At 38.3% G+C, this 20,344-nt stretch overlaps 2 protein-coding genes across 2 annotated transcripts in view; one reads left to right on the top strand and one right to left on the bottom strand.

The window, feature by feature from the left end:
- The window catches only part of RUNDC3B (RUN domain containing 3B), a 57,285-nt gene extending 39,407 nt beyond the window's left edge, over positions 1 to 17,878 (bottom strand). Inside the window, exons 1-3 of the mRNA XM_068934711.1 lie at positions 17,552 to 17,878; positions 10,889 to 11,004; positions 2,718 to 2,851 (exon numbers count right to left, since the gene is read on the bottom strand). Coding sequence (XP_068790812.1) covers positions 2,718 to 2,851; positions 10,889 to 11,004; positions 17,552 to 17,655 — 354 coding nt within the window. The 5' untranslated portion in view covers positions 17,656 to 17,878. The remainder of the gene's footprint in view (positions 1 to 2,717; positions 2,852 to 10,888; positions 11,005 to 17,551) is intronic.
- A 110-nt stretch (positions 17,879 to 17,988) lies between these two features.
- The window catches only part of LOC104144104 (ATP-dependent translocase ABCB1), a 65,591-nt gene continuing 63,235 nt past the window's right edge, over positions 17,989 to 20,344 (top strand). The window contains exon 1 of the mRNA XM_068934708.1: positions 17,989 to 18,124. The gene's annotated coding sequence lies outside the window, so the exon portion shown is untranslated. The remainder of the gene's footprint in view (positions 18,125 to 20,344) is intronic.

Here is a 20,344-nt window from a genome sequence, read left to right as displayed (position 1 = left end):
TTAAGTAAAAATCAATTCACTACATCCATTCAAATATTTGTGAGATCAATAAAAAAAAATTCAAAGACTATTCATAACTCAGTAATGTATTTTGACTAAGTTGCTTTAAAAAAATCACAGCCTTCAATTTTTCTTAGCACAGATATCATGACAGAAGTTATACATCATATACGGGAATTAAATCAAATGCAAAAGGCTTAAAGCTTGTAGTTCAAAACCAAAATTTTATTCAAACAAGTCCTTTAAATAATAGTAATAACTTTAAAAATAACCTTTAAGAATGTATGCTTGCACTATGCATACACCTCACAGGTCTAGAGCACAGGATTATAGTTTAAAAGTGTGAGACATTTCAAACGTCTGCCATAGGCACAATTGTTAGTTTGAGAATACCAGTAACATCTCCTGTAACTTGTATAAATCTACACATAGTTGCATAAGCAACAAGTCATTTTCCTATTTAATATTTTTGGTGCTTATTGACATCTAGCAGAATATCAATATAAATATTCCACCAAAAGTACCTGTATTAGATTGTAGTCATATTTCTAGTTTATATAGACCTAGGTTAAATTAAGTTTATAATGAGATAAGCATATGCTAAAAAAGAAATTCTCATATTTGCATGCTTTGATAAGTACCAATGACACAGCAAAAGCTTCTACATAGACTGCACTGCAATTAAAAGCATGTTTATGTAGATAGCTGCCTTTACATCGCAGTTGTTTAGAACATAATGGAAACAGTCAAGCCCTAAAGCTTCTGCTTAGCTAAAGCCTGAAGCCTACATAGTTCCCGTGAAATGCTAGCATTGGCAGAACGGAACTAACAGCTTCCAGACTGAAGTAGGCATACAGTAGGATCACAGCTAGAAGTGATGCATACCACTCGTATTTATGTAAACATGCCTTGAGTCCTTTCAGGTATGCACAGCCCAAACATGCCCACATATGCTTTTAAAAAAATTGAATGCCGCTCTCCATACTCATTGCAAAAATTAGCTCATTTGTTTATTATTTGATACAGAATCTTCCACAGAGGAAAAAGCAATTTGAATTTATTCATAAGAGCACTTTGAAAAATAGCTTTGCATCTTATTATTTACTGAATTTAAATATTCATATCTGTGAAAATCTGAGAAACTCAGAAATACATGAGATTTATTTTAAAGGTAAGCAATTCATTCATAAGATTCTCAGATGTGAATCTGTCTAGAGAGTATTTGGAGAGTAAGTTCTCCAAATTACCTTAATTTCTAGATCTCAGCACAATCAAGAAAAAGAAAACTGTATGACTTAATCATCAGTCCAACACTCTAGCAAACAGCGTGCTAGGAATAGCACATAATCCTGAAAGGAAAAAACAGTCAATAGCTTTTTGCCATGGAGCTCTTTACTGTCTCAAAGTCTTCACACGCGTTATGGCTATAGATATATTTATATATAAAATTTAAAACTGGTTCTATATAAAACAAGGAAGGAGGAACAGCTGATGTGGCAAACAAGCTGTTCGACAATACTATGGATCATCAGAATGGCTGCTCAAAGCACTACTGGACTGGAGGTTCTTCTTAATCTAAGTATTATCTAAGAAAATTGTAGTTACGTTAATACCACTAATTTAACACATATTAATAACAATCATGCCCCTCAAAAAAATTACATACTATTTCCAGCAAAAGGTGCTACAAAGTTTTTGTGTACAGCAAGCTATTTCCCCATCAGCTGAGAATAAGAATATAATTAAAATTTGGAACTAGCAGATTTTAAAAGAGCCACAAAACAGAGTTTGGGCAGCCGGTCAAAGAACTTCTTCCAGCTCATTTAGAAATAAAAATTACCAACATTAATTTGTGCATCCTCTGCCTGCACTTTCAAGTCAGAATATTCTCAACTGTCAAGCAAGCCTGCTTTACACAAAGAGATGGAAATATAAACCATTAAAAGGGACGATTTCAATCCAAGGTTTAAAAAAAATGTAATCCCTGCCCAACATCAAACAATGTTTAAGATATAGTCGATAGTGTTTCGCACTATTACAATTTAATGATAGCTCAGTTTAAAGTTGATCCTTGTTCAGTTCATATGTTTATAAACATATTAAATTGCTACTTTCACTAATAGTACCACCATACCTACAATCATAAACTGTGATGTCATTTATATACAGATCCTTTAAAATGCTGGATCTTTATTAGCAAATATTTTACAATCCATCAAAAGTTTCCTGCACAAACAATCACACAAAAAAACCCTTGAGTACTAATCCTTTATTTTCTATTAGTATATAAATTATATAGAAAGTAAATTGATTCAGAGGTTAAAAATAAATCACGCTTCTATAATTTTAAACTAATATTTGATAGGCTTGCCCATATGGACTTAATTTCCCTCACCATAATGCATTTTCCAAAAACTATGGCTTAGAAAATTTAAAGACAATCATTATTTAATATAGTATACCCAATGAACAGAGAACTTGAGGTTTATTCTACTGGACAACCTACATTTAAAAGAAAACACATTCAGAGGGTTTTTTTTTTTTTCCCAATAAATCCTTACAAGGTACAGATCAGAAAATAATTATATCAAACTTATGACAAATTTTGCGGGGTAAGCTTAGAAATATGTTTTTCTTCTGGGAACAGAAATGTCAGCTACATTTTACGCAGAAGAAATAGAGTATTGCAAAATCCATTTGACCTTTTTCTTCCCTACCTTAGCTCTAGAAGAACTGACATTCTCCATGTTCTCAATACTGCAGATGCAATTGTGAGAGACTTTTCGGCAAGCTACTCGAATGTAGTCCCAGAAACTACGAGGACTTTCATAGCCGAACCAGGTGATCTGACCTTAAATCAAAATACAAGATATGTGAAGATTCATGAAACCCCCTCCCTGCTTATTAGAAATAAGTATAAATAAAATGCTGCCTCATGTTTCCTTTATGTTGCCTACACAGATAGGGTTCTCACTAGCAGGTCTACAAATTCCTACTGAAAACTGGCTGCACAGGTATGAGAAGCAGCTTGCATTGCACAGCTCACCTTGCTTTGCAACCAATGTGAAGACAGAAGTTTGGGGCTTTTGTGTAAATATGTGTATTTTGTTGCTTTTTTTCTTGTTAATAATGCTATAAATACTCAAGAGTTCTTCGCAGGACTTTTCAGTCTCAATACAGAACACACTGTTGTGACTCGAAACTATGACGCAAGAAGCATGTCTATTATTTGTTTTAGGTAGTATTATGTACCTCATCAATAAAGGCGAGTATAGATAATTTTGTCCTTTACAATTTCTTTAAAGGCCAGTCTTTGCTGTGGTACTGCTATCATGGTTTTAAGAGTGGATTTGGAACTTTACAAAATGGCCTTTCACTGAAGGAGAAATTGATGCACGATCTAACAACTTTTGCAGTCAGAATTTACTTCAGTCAGAGTACACACAGAACACTCCTTGGGAAGTTGACCAAATTACACTGAGTAAATCAACGTCTTTTCTGAAGTGCTAGTGAACAACCTTGGAGTTTTTCTCAGCTTGGAACGCGCTACCGTTTTGCCTTACTGAAGGCAATGGTACCTACTGCTGGTAACTGCTCCCACAAAGTCAGTTTCATCACAGAGGCAGCAGCTCAGCAGCGTTTTTCAAAACTTGGAAAAGATGAACTCTGCCCTCTGGTTATTGCCATTATAATGTACATGGAAAACCTCTTTCCCCTGTAAAATGAGATCTTATTTTTAAGTTATTTGAAGTCTTGAGTTTTCCTTCAAAGTTGTACTAACTACTTATCAGAAAGACTTTTATTCTTTTGCCATTAGAAAGCTCAGATTTTAAGGAAGAATATATTAGACTGATACAGAAAATCATACGTACTGAAAATAAAGTACCAAAATATGATGCCAAGGATATATTTATCTAGCATGACATGCCTTAGCTCCAAGCACAGCCAGTGTAGTGTCACAGCTGAAGATGTGCCGCTACCAACGTAAGCGATTCAAGGTATCACTCCCTCCCTTCCCCCAGGGTACCTGCTACTTGACTTTCTGGCCCATCTGTTTACTTTCCCACATGAATTGATTCAGCAAATTCAAAGCTTGATAAAAGACTTGTACAAAAACTATGAACAAATTAATATATACTACTTAATATCCCAAAAGAACAAGAGCTCTAGTTACTGTAGACACTTTCTCGCCTTTGAGGACCAAAAAAAAGCATTTTTCCACAAAGTAACTGCTCTTACAAACTACAATATATATACAATATGGTGTATCCACATGAAGTATCGTGACACCAGCAACAAGAATTCAACAGCATTTTAATGATAACAAAAAGCTACTGATACTTTTTCATATTTGTAATTGTATCAGAAACATTTATATCCTGGATTATACCCACAAAATTAAATGGAGCGTAAGCGTGAAGATGACTTTGTGTCACCAATTCCAGTCCAAACTAATAAGGGCAAGCATATCAGTCAATAAGTTTCGTGGCTTTATCAAACTCCATCTTAAAGATGGAATATTTTCTGCAAAAAAAAGCTTAACACACAGCTTCACTCCATGGTTTTCTGAACCCAGTAATATGCCGCAAAGCAATTCCTTTGGCCAAAGAACACCTGAAAAGCACATACGTATCTTAAAAATAAAAATATATTTATAACAGAATACATACCACCACACAGCACTTATTTGGCTTACACTGATCAATCAAGCAAGCTGGTCATAGTTTCAATATGCTCCGATATAACACTAGCAACAAAGAGTATGTGGCCTTTGCAATCAAGTTTATGTATCATCAGAAGATATAGGAGCTGACAGCTCGTTCAGCAGAAATGGTGTTATTGTTCTTGTCAGTTGATCAAAATTGATAGGTAAACATGGAAGCTGTAAGTTAATATTAAATACTGCAAATGAATGTAACTTTGTAGCATAAAATCAAAAAGTAAATAGAAAGAATATTATCAAATTTTGCATTTCACTACATTTTTCAATACTGCTATGCCCCTATTTTTATCAGCCTATTTCTGCTCCAGCCTGACAACTAGATATAGACATCTGCAACACTATTTTTCAGATCTTTTTTCGCTCCCAAGAAACTTTGCTCAAATAAGACATTAAAATAGTTTGATTCCTACTCATGCACAGCCCAAACTCATATTGACAAAACAAAGCTCCTTAGTTGCAAAGCAGTAACTACTAGGATGCTGTAAGACACAGGCAGTTTTTTTCCAGACGCTCCAGTACTATAATTTTGTGCACAGCAAATGTAATCCATTCTGCAAAAAATAAGTTTAAATATAATTTGTTAATAATATAAGAAGGATGCTACTTCTCTGAGGAATTTCTATGGTACGTACTCTTTATTGTGGGCCTGCCGAATGAGTCATTAAAAAATCAAAAAAACCCGTTACAATAGCTCATAAACCCAGTCCTCCAAAACAGTCACACATTCGTTTAAGATTTTGCCCCATACAGGAGAAAGGAAAATGAGCTAAACCACAAATTGCACAAGAGCCCTATTTCTTTTCAGCCAAAAACAGTAAAAGGGTCAATACAGATCTAGAAATATAAAATCTAGTAACAAAAGCTATTCTGCTTAGAATGGCACTTTGACATAACACTATGACTACGACAGCAAAAAAAAGGGCCGCAGCAGGTATATACTGAGACTTGGCCTTTTTCATGACAGTAGTGCCTTCAGCTTCTACTTCCTTGCCCTCCCTTTTTCATCCCCACTACATCTCCATCACCTCAACTTTTTTATCCAGCAGACTCGCCTCAGGATGAGCAGCATTACAAGCTGCATCTTACTCACTTAAAAAAACCCTTCTTCCTCTCCTATGACCTGAACCTACAAATGCAGCCTCTCTTCTGCAGATATAATTCATATCCTTTTTCTCTGTAAATACTGTTTATGCTTTTAAAATATTAATAGAACTCAGGGGTTTTACATAATGTTATTAATAGTCATTTCTTAAGAAGAAAGAGGCCCCATGAAACAGCAGGCAACAATATGCATTTTTCTTAAATAAACAGATAAAACGAAAAAGTACAGGCAGGGATAAGATGTGCACTGCAGACACTGTTTCAAAAGTAAATTATTAAATTTAATAATTCATCTTACTACAAAGACGATAGTGGAAGGATTGAACAGAATTTTATTTACCAGTGACATCACTAGTATTGCCATTACCGACATCAGATTATTAACAGTCCACAAAACTCACACATTTTGGAGAAGGAGGAGAAGAATTATTACATTTATCTTCCCAGCAGCACTAATCACCCTATAAGTTTACTACTCACAGTAAGTTTTCTAACAGGAAAAGGAAAAAGGAAAAAAAAACAACAACAAATGTCACAGTGACCAGCAAATTAGGAATAACATAGAGGAAAGATGGATAGAGATGAACAGCTCACACAGACAACTCTAGCAGAAGCTTTTCACCTATCTACAGTACCTTTTAAATGGATTTACAGGAAAAAAGGCACACAAAATAGCACAGTACAGCATACTCTTTTGTGTCATTATGGTAGTAAATACAGTTAAGTGTACAAACGACAAGTACACTCTCAGTAAGCATGATACGCAAAAAAAAAAAAAAATCACAAAAATCGTAAGCAAGATGCAATCTATGAGATTATCGGTCACAGAGTTTAATTTATACACCAAAACTATTTCTAAGCACGCATACTAGTTAGCAGTTTGGATATAAACATGTTTTCCTGTAAAAGATATTACAATAAAAAACAAAGTCAACAAATACATACACATGACAATAGTTTTCAAAAATACATTTGAGATGATGGCCATAAAAATACATGATAGTTATTAATGTTATTTATTGCTAACTAATTAAAACTAATTTAAAGTGATAGACCAAGGCATGTAAATCAAATTTCTGGGTGGAAAAAACATACAATACTTTGATCCAGTAAAGACAACACATTCATCACTTTGAAGTGGCTTCAGATTTTGAATCAGCTAAGATATGTCTGTGATCAAAACCCAAATATTGTTGCTGAACAATTTTTTGATGCCCCTACCACGTCTGCACCAACTAAATTTACTCAGTTGACTTGATTAAAACAAATACACACAAGCAGCTGCCAAGACAGCTACAAGATACAGCTTAATCACAACAGTACCCAAATGTCATAGGGACAAGTTCCAAACAACTACTTAGGAAAAAAGCCTCCCCAAATTATCTTGCTTTAATGATTCCTAAACATACTCTGCAGAAATTTGTGAAATCCTCATTCAGGACTATAGCTCCTATTTGGTCCAGAGACCTTCAAATACATTCTCTTTGTATCCAGCTAAAAACCCCTCACTATTTTGCCCTTCATTATAAAGCCATGCAATCTTTCATTCCTGACCAGGAATAAATGAGTAATTAGTTACTTTTCTTCTTTCTGTTGCTCCTTTTCCCCGCCTCTCCAAAATACTCAACTGTCTTGCTCAGTAGTGTCAAGTCTTGTCAGCAGGCATGCCAAACAGCTTATTTTAAGGGCAGGAAGGGCCACATGCTTATATCCTCCTCAGGATATTTCATCTATCCCGTATTCAAAAAAAGCCAATACTTCCAGGCAGTACCAGGTTTACTGCACACACTTTACATACAAGTACGGGCATAAGTATCCCTCCACTTTCTAGAGTGGCAGCCAACGGCTTGCAATTCCTGCAAAAACAATTAATCGAGTTTACTCAAACTCTCTTAAATTTAAAACAGGCTGTGAGCCAGGCTGCTTTTTTTGAAACAATAGCGGTCTATTCCTGACTGCCATTTTTGTCATGAGCACACGCATAACTGTAAGGTAGAAGAGACGTGGCGAACTTTTCAGCCAGGGCATACCACGTTATCTTTTAGGGAACTATTTGGGTACTATATACATGCAATCTTCTGTAGCACATGAACAGATAGATACCTGTGTTCAAGCAGCACTCACAGATCTCTGCCATGTGAACTGACATATTTACATCAACCTTATTTTATTATTAAACAGACACCCACATCTAAGATGCTCTTCAGAAAAAAGCAGTTGGGTTGAAGAAGAAGCGTGTGCGAAAAGTAATTAATTTGCTGCCTGTTTGACTTCCTGTCCGGATCACCACAGGATCAGGTGAGGACCAATGCCCATAGCAATGAAAGGATGGGGGCATGAAGTCAGTGTGAAAGAGGACAAAATGATTTTTACTGCGAGAGATACCAGTAAGAATAGCTTGCCAGAAATATAAAATACTTAGCTAAACACAGAGTGAGAACAGAAAAAAAAAACACTCTGCAGCAAACAGCACTGAAGTTTAAGAAAAATCATGGAGATTTTCAATTCAAAACTGGACAAGGCCCTGAGCAATCTGAGATAGTCTTGCTTTGAAGAAGAGGTTAGACCAGGTGACTTTCAGAAGTGCTTTCCGACCTATATTCTTCAATGCTTCTTAACAGAAAAAAAACAAAAAGACACTATGAATGCTGTTTCATGACACTTGTGCTACTTAGAGCTGGCAACATCAGATCAAGTAGCTTTGGAATACAGTATTCAATACAGTATTCATATTGCTACAGCTGGCATTTTTAACAGAACAGTCAAGGGGATGAGGCTTGTGGCACTATTATGTCAGAATTCTTAATTGTAACTGTTTCAGGAAAAGCACAAAATTCTAATCCCCATACTTAACCGATTTTTCCCCCGTAAATGACTATCCTTCCCATTTTGTGTTTTGTCTACATCCTACCTGAGCACAAACCCAGTAAGCAGCAACAGCCACTGCATTCCATCAAGACTATTTTGCTCCTTCCTCAAAGGAATCATCTTCAATATCAAACGAGATAATCACCTATAAAAGTTTTCTATTAGAACTTAATCCTTTACAATGCAAACTGAAATCACTTTTTTAAAATCTTCCTTCCTCTCTCCCTGTGCTTCCGATAGAAGTTACAGATTTTAAGAATCATTATTCACCATGGCCTTAAGAAAGTAATGGTCTATATGCTCAAACTCTCAAACCTGGACAATCTGTATAGCACTTTACTGTCCTGGGATCGTGATAGCATAAATGGCTCCATTTTATTAAAGTTGTTATCACAGATGAAAATGTCGTATATGTTCTGCCTGCATTAGAACATTTTATATCACCCATTGCAATCACTAGTCTGCTTTTAGCACGCTCCCACCCACACAAAACGTATGCATTCAAAGCGTATCACTCATTTCCATCAATAAAATACAACTTCTTTCAAGCTCTGTGTTGCATAATACACAGCCTCTTAAAATTTGAATTGTCACAGTAGATTTATTACCTCAACTTCTCTTTCAAGTTTTTAAAGAATAAAATAATCACTCACAGCAATCTAGCTTATGACCAAAAATTCCCCATTTGCAATACAATGCACAAGTTGCTGGCTTTTTCAGTATTTTTATTTAACTCTGTAAACTTAGAAAATCATACTGGTAATTACAAGAGAAGACTGAGACAACAGTTCCTTATTTGAAATAACTTTTATTTGCACAGTCCATTTGTCTCTAACCCATTTGTCAGACTATCACTGTGGTATCTGCACTAAAATTGAGGAGCACTTGCCTTCTAAAATGATTAACTTCACTTCCCGGACTACATGGAAAAAAAAAAACAAAAACAAAAATCATGGCCCAAGATAAATAGCACAGTTTGTTTGAATATCTAAAGATAAAAGGCAGAAATTGAATATAGTACAAAATCCTTTCATAACCAAAAGGAAGGTGAAGGTCAAAGTTAGCTTCCTCTCTACATCCTGGCCTGAATAATAGGCTGTGAAACAAAAGAACGTTGAGCAAAAGAAATAAAGCTCATAACAATTTTTGCTCAAACATCAGTAAAGCTGGGGAGGGAGGGGGGAACAGAACAACTTCCCAGCAGTGACAAGTTGCAAAGTACCCACAATCATTACAATAATCTTTGTCACAATGTGACAAACACCATGTTCCTACCCCACTGTGTGAATTTTTTTCTTTCTGTGACAGCATGACAGCAGGTAGTAATTGTGCTACTCAAATGTCAGCCTACATATAATATTCTTCACAAAGCTTAATAATGAGTATAGAAAAGAAAAAGTATGAAAAGGAATGGATTGTCATATTACATATCTATATTTAGATGAGTATGATGTCCTTCATAATTCCCAAATAATTTCAGAAACTGTATACAGAACAGAGAAACGAGAAGCTTCCAAAGTCCATTTCTAGTGACAGTGTTACTGCTAAGGCACTCGCTGTTCTTTCAGCAAAGCAGCTTCCTCTAGAACCATCAGGAAATCAAATAGACATTTTCTTGAATTAGAACATCTGACTCTGATACAAGAGGAGAATCAACTGACCTTTCTTAAAAGCAATTTAATTCAGATTCATTACATTCTAACAGTAAAAAAAACAGCTTCGCCATAGGGGGCAGAGGAATAAAAGGACCTAAACACAAAGCCTCTGGAAAAGAAGGCAACAAAAGCATGGAAGGAGGGGAAGAAAAGAGACCAACACTGTAGATGTGCTAACTGTATCTTCTGTTAAGGTAGAAAATACTACAGCCACCTTACAGACCCAGACTCTTAGGACAGAGCCTTATAAAGCAGAAATGCAGAGAGAGCTCAGCACCATGGCAACATCCACTGGCTTAATTACCAGCCTAGAACAAATCCAACAAGAACACAGGAAATGTGTCTGACAAAATCGTTCTTTGATTTCTTTTCTGCAGTAACCAAGACAACAGCCATGAACGCAACAGCAAAGGGACAGAATGGAACAGATAAAGTCAACGCTCTCTTTCACATCAAGGAGTTTCCACAGCTGTACACTAATTCCATAAAAGTAAATTCTCATGGCACAAACATCACCAGTGACAAAGTTTTTTCAATATACCTTTCAGTCGATGACTCAGAATCTGCTCCAGAATGGCTGCAAAATTATTAAATTCAGGGGAAGAATCATCTATCGTCTCAAAGCAGGAACGGTCAATCAGAGTCTTGACTGAAAATCTAGAACAAAAGAAGAGGACAATCATAAATTTTATAGATAGCTGTTGGTCCTCATAGATCAGGACACTATTTTGTACAAACCAAACAAAAAAACAGAAAACCACCTTGATGATTTCATGTTCAGCCAGAACAGCGTGAACCCATACCACACCAAGAAACAGCCTGGCATTACAATCATCACTGCTGATCTTGGGCATAAAGCTTTAGAAACAAGAGTCCTCCTATGTTCTAAGTAAAAGTGAGCCAATTATTCTCCTCTCTTCTACACTGGTTTAATAAAGTTGGAAAAAAAATAAGCCTCTCAAAGGCATTCAACATCAATTTCTCTTTGTAATCCTAAACATTATGATTTTTTTCTTCACCTTTCCCTTAAAATTCCCTTTATTCTCAAAATTCATGCCCAAGAATCAGAAGTATAAACTTTAAGCGATCATGGAAACACTACAATTTCATCCTAATGCAAGAATAACCCAAATATAATATAAAACGGTGAATTTTTATCCACTGTTAACTCTGCATATTAACTTGGACAGGCAGATTGTCCTGTGAATACGTTTATTCTCCTTTCAGCACCATATTACTTCACTGTTAAGCCAGAAGAAAATATTAATTTGAGTGATTTAACTTTTGAAATTGAAAAGGCTGAATCAAGCCACTGTCTCAAAAGCAGATAAGCTGTTACCAGTCGATCACCCAACTTTAGCTGTGTTTAGTTACACCTGCATTTATCCATCTTTATCCTTATTCAGAAGATAATATAATTTAAAACACAAGAAACATGACAAATACAGATTTATCTCTTGCCTTTTCCATTTTATCATAATCAATTTTTATTATCCTTTCTGCTCCCTGCATCTTCAGTTTTCAGTTTCAAGGCAAGTTTCACATGTCCTCAACTCCAAAAGTAACGCTTATTTTGAGGTTATTTATTGTGCTTTGTGCAACAACCCTTATTCGTATTAATGTAGACCAACTGGGGCCTGAGGCCATAGTTTCACAACACCAGAGCTTCAACAATATCTGCTTCGGAAGTTCTCACCCTGCCTGCTCATCCCAGACCCTACGCCAGGGCATACTGCTCCCTCAGTTGCTCCAGTACAACTGTTTAAGAGGCCCACTGTGAATTGGTCTAAATTTTTAGCATTTGAGAGGAGGAGCCATGGAGTGACTCTTAAGTATGGATAAATTCATAATGAATATGGTTCACAGTATGACAACTCAAACAGTTCTATGGCACAGCTGAAGCAGTGACATACTATATAGACACAGGAAGGAGTAAGAGTCTTCATCAGTACTATTGCTCTGTACTGTAAAAGTAACTTCACTGCATCTCTAGTGGAGTCAGCTCAGTTTCCTGATGCTCATTTACTAAATAAAACCATCCTTAATTATGCTCAGACTGAACTGATATGTATATTTCTTTTTTCAAGAGTATCAACTCAATTACACTATACCAAGTAAACTTCTGAACAAAGATTCTCCATTCTACCCTTCCTGCAAGCTCCTATTATTGCGGTTGTGTTTCTCGCAGGGTAGGGATTGGGGGTGGGGTGCGGAGAAAGCTTCTTCTGCAGTATCAAGTTATGACTCAGTTTTTAACTCCTCTACAATTTTTATCATTTTTGAGTAAGTGAGAGACAAGCGTGCCCACCATTAAACCTGTACCTAGTCACTAGCACTGCTAGCCACTGCTCGAACGGCAGTAATGAACTGTTTCTTCAAAGCTACACTACACTTGTTGAAACTACCTACAAAAAAAAAAAAAAAAACCCTCTTAATTCTGGAAATCAAATGCACATAACAATGGCTTGACCAAATCAGTATTAACTGTAACAAGAAGGCTCCTCCCACAGTATGCAGAAATGAAAAACAAGAGATGCAGCATGCAACTCCTTTATGGGTACATATACAAGAAACACAGTGAGTTGGTATTAGTAATATCATCTTAAAACTCAGAGATCCAATTATCACAGAAGCCATAAACTGCAAAACAAAGCACTGCATAATAGGTAGCTACGTTTATTTTTCCTTTGTTCAGTGTCCAATTCACTAGTTAATACTGTACAGGATACATATTTAGAAATGGAGATATACTCAGAAGGGAGAGAACTTAGGAGCAATTCACAAAATTTTCTAAAATAAGAGATAAGTAGTATCTTTTTATTTTAAAACATTCTGCAACTCAGTAGAAAAAAAAGAATACTGTATCTAGTTTTTAAAAGAGGTGAGTTACCACAACTTTAAAATACTTAGGGTGTGGTTAGAGACTACAGTCTAACGTCCCATCATCTTTAAGGTGTTCTTTTTAATAGTTCAAACTACTGCCATCATGCTCTGTACCCTACACTTCTAACAAAACCTAAACAATCTTTATAGTTCTGAGATTTCACTTCTGTTAAGTTTGATTAAAATTGCCTGTTAGGAGAACAAATGCAAAGTGCAAGTCTGTACACTTTATTTCCATGCAACAGGAAGATAACAACCCTACCACTCAAAATTTGACAGACTGGAAATGTTTTCTAGGAGACTTTTTAAAAAATACTTATAGACCGAAAGTCAAGAAAGCAGAGGTCAAGTTTAAAGCACCTGCACACAAGCGGTATAAAGAAACAACGTCCAAGTAGATACAATGTTAGAGGTTCAGGACAAACAGCTTGCTTTCTTCCCTTTGTTGCTCCCGACTTCCTGTTCCCTCCACTGGGTTACTACTGCAGCCTTGCACTCTGAGCAAGAGTCTACACACATTACAAATGTTAACACAGAAATCGCAGCAAAAGGACTTAAGAAACGAAAATGGCTTTAAACAAACTTATGATCTTCTAAGATGAGCTCTTCAGTAGACTGTAGCAGTATTGGAATAATTTAGCCCCAGGAACTGTTGCTCAGTCTTCATTTCTTTCATCCAACCAGTTCCCGGTATCACTGCAACAATATTTTTTTTGCAGCTAGAGCAAAGCGATCCAAACAACAGTATTTCTAAACAACCCCTGTGATCTTTGATGTTTTCAGCTCCTTACATACTCTTCCCTGTCACGAACACGGTCTTGTTTGTGCCAAAAAACAGCTGTAGAAGCAGCAGCAATTCTCAACTTCAAGAGTTTCTAAACTCTTATTCAAATGAGAGGAAAACATTCTTGAATAAGAAAGATTTACAGTAAGCTTTCTGGGGTAGGTTCTTAACTCCAAGACAGACTCAAACTTTTGTGGGTCTACAAGTTAGAGGCTAAATTCCAAACTTACACTACTTTAAGATCTTCAAGATCTATTAAACAGGAACAAGCTTCTAATCAAGCAGGAAATAGGCAGAAAATACAACTGCTATGTGCATTTGTTATTTTCCTTTGTTATACTCTGCTCTTCTCAGTTTTCATAACTGGAAGCATCTTTTCAAATAAATTTGAAAAGTTTAGTTCGCAAGTTGAGAATCAATGTGAAAGATGTCATTTTAAAGAAAGTAAACAACCAATGTAGAATAATCCCAAAGATGATGAACTGATATTCCTTATACTGTAGAACATGGCTTGGAAAGAAAATTTGACAGTTCACTTAAGTATCAACGTTATTGTGGTCCAATAGCTCTTAGGCACACTAGAAGAAAAAAATGTTTTTAAATGTATTTCCCGCCAGTGGTTCAGTTAAGTGTCAATATTCTGTATTTAAGCCAAGACCCTCACTTCTAAGGCCTGCCTGTCCTTTGTGGATGGTTCTGTATCCATATGGATCTTTGACCAATGAATCTCAAAAAACAAAACCGATCTCAAAATCTCAGCACTATTTACTGGAAAATGGAAGGCATCAAGCTTAAAAAAGAAAAAGAGAGAGAGCGAGCGAGCGAGCTTAGAACATGTATTTTGGTTAACACTCATTCAAAAAAACCTCATCAAAATTACTGCAATTTAAATCACTGCTGTGCAGTTCCACAAACATTGCCATCCATTTTCACATGCAATTAGTTTAGGGAAGCTATCATTACCTCCCATACCTATGTTGCCACCTGACATTTTTAGTAGAAATAAATTATTCCTTCCAAAACTGTAAATACAAGAAAGTATCCACATATCTGCACAAGGAGTTGGATATCATTACTATAGGAAGAAACTGAAAATTCAAATCTTAGTTTAACTATTAAACAAAACTCCGCTAAATTGAAGCTTTGGAAAAATATTTCATTAAATTATTAGAGACTGGTAACAGGTGGTAATTTAGAAGAATGGCTTCCTTATAATGTCTTCCTTGTAATCGCTCACCTCCATTGGGTAGCAAGCAGTATTGCCCAAATTTAACCGAGTGAACTGACTTCATGGAGCTATTTTTACCAGACTTAATTCTTATTGTCACTGGATTTTGATTGGAAGGGACTAGTACCTTAGTAGTTTTGATACTTATTTGTATATTTTCTAACATAACATTTTTCAGTAATAGAAAACGTGTTGTAACTACAGAAAGGGATAGAAATATTTTAAACATTTTTATGAAGATAAAAATATAAATAAATGTATGCAAACCATAACAACACAAACTCTTCTTGTTTCTCATCCCTCTTTCCAGATTTTAGGGTGTATTCAGAAACTAGCAATCCCAGGTTTTGTGAAGATACAGCAAAATTAAATTGTTTTTCTGAAAATAATGATAACATGTCATTTTTGAGTGGTTCCTGTAGTAGTTCTTCTCACATACTTTTAACTGAACTCATTCAGATTCCTAAGCTACCTCTTTACCTATGTTACAACACTATTTTAACTGCTAGGACAAGTATATGAAATATACAGACTGAAAAATAAATAAATAAAATATAAAAATAAAAAACAAAAATAAAAAACAGCAGAGAGTACAAAAGATTTCCTCGTAAATGAAGCAGAATGAACCAGCAAGATCTGCTGAATGCAGGATAATCCTTCAGAAAGAACTGTTTATAGCCTGGTACAATTGTGCTATTACTTGATAAAACTGCTGTTTTCTCAAGACTTCAGATTGACAAGATCAGTATCTCTGTGGCAACAGCAAAGCAGAACTGACAAAACTGAACACTTATTTCTTCTGTTTATTCTGCTTCAGCAAGTTTGGAAAAAAAAAAAAGTGATTCTTTTTCTGTGGTGTTGTTGCATCACCCTTTCACAAGTAGTGGTAGACATAAGCATAAAACCCTGGGAAAGGCACAGTAGCATAGATGCCACTCTGAAACCTAGATACTAGAACTCAAAGGAACACTGAAGCAGACTCCTTTCAGCACCGGATGACACATTCAGTTTGTAAAACCCATTAAACAGGGGTACAATAAAAGCAAAAGATTATGGGGTTCTAAACTGTTTCTAAAAATACTGCTGCAGCATTAATTGATGCAGTAAATGCCTAATTGTAATTAATTAAATGCCTAATTGTAATTAACAGTAATGCCTAATTGTTGTCTTGGTCCTCCATAAAAATTCGTATGAATTAAAAGAATGTCACAGTTCTTATGAGCTTGCTGATGAGCTTCTCCAGATAATATTCAGATTAGTTTATTTGACAACGTTAAAATTTAGCAACTGAGACAAATGAAGTAATGGAATCATTGCTTTCAGCATGTATGTGTACTTAAAAGTTTGCTATGATGTAATAGGTCAGTACTGCATATTTGGAAATGCTGCATGAAATTTGACAATGACAGCAGTAGAAAGCTTTACATGGAAAACGATAAGAAGTATTATTAAGCACATATAAACTCGGCATTAAGACACTAAAAAAAATGTAATATACTAGGTCTAGTTTACACTGCAGATCTCCTGATCTACATGTTGGAGACGCAAATATTCCCCGAAGACAGCCTCCTCCAGACTGCTCCTGCAGCATCAGTGTTTTGGTAAGAATACACAGTTAGCCACTTCTCCAGCAGCTTTCGGTTTCGCTCTATGTCCAATATCTAATAAATGTAAAATTTTAAAGTGGACGTATGTTAATTTAACAAAAACGACACAACACGGAAACTAGTTGCGTTAGGATAAAACAAACAAACAAACAAACAAATCTCAGTTCAGCATTTCGGAGAGTTTGAAGCCTGCCTCGTCTCTGCTGCAATAAACACAGAGCGCGCGTGGCCGCGGGACACAGTCCGGGTGCCGCCGGCCCAGCCAAACCGCTCCGCTCTCACACGGCGGCGCCCGGCGCCCGCCCGGCAGCCGCGCAAGCTGCGGTGTGCCGCACACACCGCCGGCTGAGCAGCTGAGTCAGGAGGGAGGCTGCCCTCTTCCGCCGCTCACCGGGCCCGGAGGTCGGCCGCCGTCCCGGCCTCCCCAGCCCCGGCGACAGCCGCCCCTGCCCGGACGCCCCGGGGGCTGCCCGCGCTCCCGCCCGCAGCGGCCGCCGCTGGCGGGGGCCGCGGTCACCTGCGCGGGGCGGGGGGGGGGGGAGGGAAGGAGGAACGACGGCGGGGGGCAGCGCTGCGGCGGGAAGGCGGCGGGAGGCGAGGGCACGTCCCCGCGGCTAGGGGAGGAAGGGGAAGAAAAGGTTGGGCGGGTTGTGTGTGTGGGGGGGGGGGGGGCACGGCCGGAGGGCAGGGCCCAGGGTTCACCTGCAGACCGTGATCAAGTTCCGCCTTTCCACCGCGGCGTTGCGCGACGGGGCGCTCTTCCTGCGGGCGGACACGTTGAGCCCCCCTAAGCCGAGGGACGCCATCTCCGCTGGGGGCAGGTGCAGCCGCAGGGGCGGGCGCGGAGCCTTTGTTCCCGGCCTCCCGGTCTCAGGGATGCTGCGCCCGCCGCCGCCGCACGCGGAGGAGGAGGAGGCGGCCGCCGTGTCCCCCCCGCCGGCCGCTCCGCGCAGGAGGAAGGCACCGAGGCACGCAGCGGGCCGGGCGAGCAGGCGCCAGGGTCCCCGCGGCGGGGGGGGCTCGGGCCCCCCGGCTGGCGGCAGCCGGGCCGCCACAGCTCCTCGGAATCACAGCGCCGCAGAGCGCCGGCGCCGCCAGCCAATCAGCGGGCAGGCGGGGCGCGGCGCCGCTAACGGTCTGCCCTTCAAAGGGGCGCGCGCGGCTAACGGAAGGGGCTGGGAGCCGTGCGCGGCGGGCGGGTGGGCGAGGAGCCGGCAACCGGCGGCGAAGAGGGGCCTGTCCTGGTCGGCCGAGGACGGGGGAGTGCCTCGCGAGGTGAGGAGGTGCGAGGGCGTCTGTGGAAGACTTTCTACGCGCCTGTTTTGCCAAGCATCTTCTTTCGTTTCCTTTTCTCCGTTCACCTCTTGTGTCCCCTCACTCGGTACTTGCCTGTGAAATACAGGATCCCTAAGTGAGTCCTCTGGCTCCTTTAAGGTTCTTAGGATATGTGACGTTGTGAACTTCTCTTAATTCTTATCTATCTTATCTCTTAGTGAGCTACCTGGCCAGGATGTAAGAGCTTTTCCAGCTGTCTGCTGTGGTAGTATCAGCCTTTGACTTAAAACTTCTTTGAACTGTTGGATGTTGTTCTGTGGCATATGTGACCTGTAAAGGCTGCCTCTATGAGAATATGGGATGAAATAATAATAGACTTTGCAACTGAAGCATAAGTGTTTGTTGCTACTCTAAACAAAAATTTCTGAGTATGCTCAGAAGAGCTTTGTGGATGGATTTGTTTAGGTGTTGAGTTGTAGAAGATAAACAGAATGAGTTGAAACTCAAGTCACAAAGTCTGGATGATACAACACTTCTGAAGAAAGCCTAAGAATAGATTGTCTATTCTGAGGCATGAAAGAGAGAACTCTGTTGGATAGTTGCTTAGAGAGATGTGAAGCTCTATGGACTAATATGTTTCTTCTGTTTAACTCCCTTTTGGCTTAAGAAAACAACCTTATTTTGTACACAGTAAGGATGAAGGGTGATGTAAACCATAGTACAGCTTCTCGTTCTACTGAGGTAAACTTACAGCATTCTTAAATATATCTGTTAAAGTTGAAGCTAGCCCTTCATTCCTAGTCATCAAACATAACTTAAAGAAATTCACTTACTGAGATGCAAATCCCCACTGGAATATCATGTGTAGATGTGAAGCTCATTCTCAGAAATGCTATCACACTGAGAACTATGTCCTGTTCTTGACTGCAGTAAGAACTTAAAGTAGATTCATGTGTAGGTGACTATATTCATATGTAGTAACATAAGAACATCTCTTTCATTGAAAGTTATTTCAGAAATTGTTTAAAAAGCTCTACAATTTATTTAAAACTTCCAGTTTAATCAAGAAAGGATCTTAATAAATTTGATATACAACCAACCGTTTACAAAAAAGCAGGGGAGCTTCTCTATGTATACCAAAAGCAAAAGTATCCTTTCCCTTTTCCCCCTTTGCTTCCTTTTCAGAAAGTGCCACTTTTGACTTCCATACTTGTAATAGATTTAAGATGAAATCAGGCTCATCTGTGGGATGAAGCTGTATGTTTCAACACTGATAAGCCCTGCTCTTCAAGCAAATAAAGATTCTCAGACATCGTTGCTTTCTTTCAAATGCCATGTCTTCTACTATTGTCTTATCAAAGTAGGAACTATAAAAAGGTTCCATACAACTTAAAAGAATTCCAAAAAAAGTGGATATCATCAGCTTCCTTAGAATTAAGCTAGCTCAATAAATTGATAAGAAAATTTACTGTGGCAAGTGTCACATTTTTAAGTTCCTCCCTGTCTTTCAACTTTGATTATCAACTTGACAATATTAGCATTGACGATTTTGGTACAGAGGGTTTAGGGGGAGTGGAGTCAAAGTGAAGGGTATGGAAACCTGGGTGGTGGTGGTATTCTCAGCGCTGCTGGAAAGAGAAGAACGTGGTTCAAGATGCAGCCTGTGGGTTGAAGCCTGGCTGTATAGCTAGCATTGCAGGCAAGGCTCTGGTTTTTATGATCACAGGGCTCTTTCAGGAATGCAGACTGCCTGGAAAAGGCAGGATCCATCTAGCAAAGCAGCACAAGGACATCTTTGCACACAGGCTTGTTAACCTAGTGAAGATGGCCTTAAATGAGATTTGTTGGAGATGGAGGTTAAAGTCCAAAGAAGTGGAAAAATGGGGCAGAGAGCAAGTGCCAAGTAGTTAGCATGATGGTATGGCCACTCCACAGGTGCTCACTGTGTGAAAGGTTATAAAGAAGGGAGTAGCACTGTTCTCCTGAAAATTGGTATGTGTGAGGCCACAAGACTGGTTTATTCCAGTAACGCTGGAGAATTGGAGAGTCCTTTCTGTGCAGTTGGATAAATTAATCATATCAACATGTCTGCAACCTTGAAAGTGTTTTTTATCATAAGTTTTTGTGAGTGAAAAGCAACCTTGAAAGTGTTTTCCTTAAGTTTGAGTGAAAAAGTACTAAAGTTGCAGCTAACAGATGAACCAGGAAGTGTATATGTGG

The sequence above is a fragment of the Struthio camelus genome, chromosome 2, assembly GCF_040807025.1.
Source record: "Struthio camelus isolate bStrCam1 chromosome 2, bStrCam1.hap1, whole genome shotgun sequence".
Taxonomy (NCBI): Eukaryota; Metazoa; Chordata; class Aves; order Struthioniformes; family Struthionidae; genus Struthio; species Struthio camelus.
This window is presented reverse-complemented; position numbering and strand designations above follow the sequence as displayed.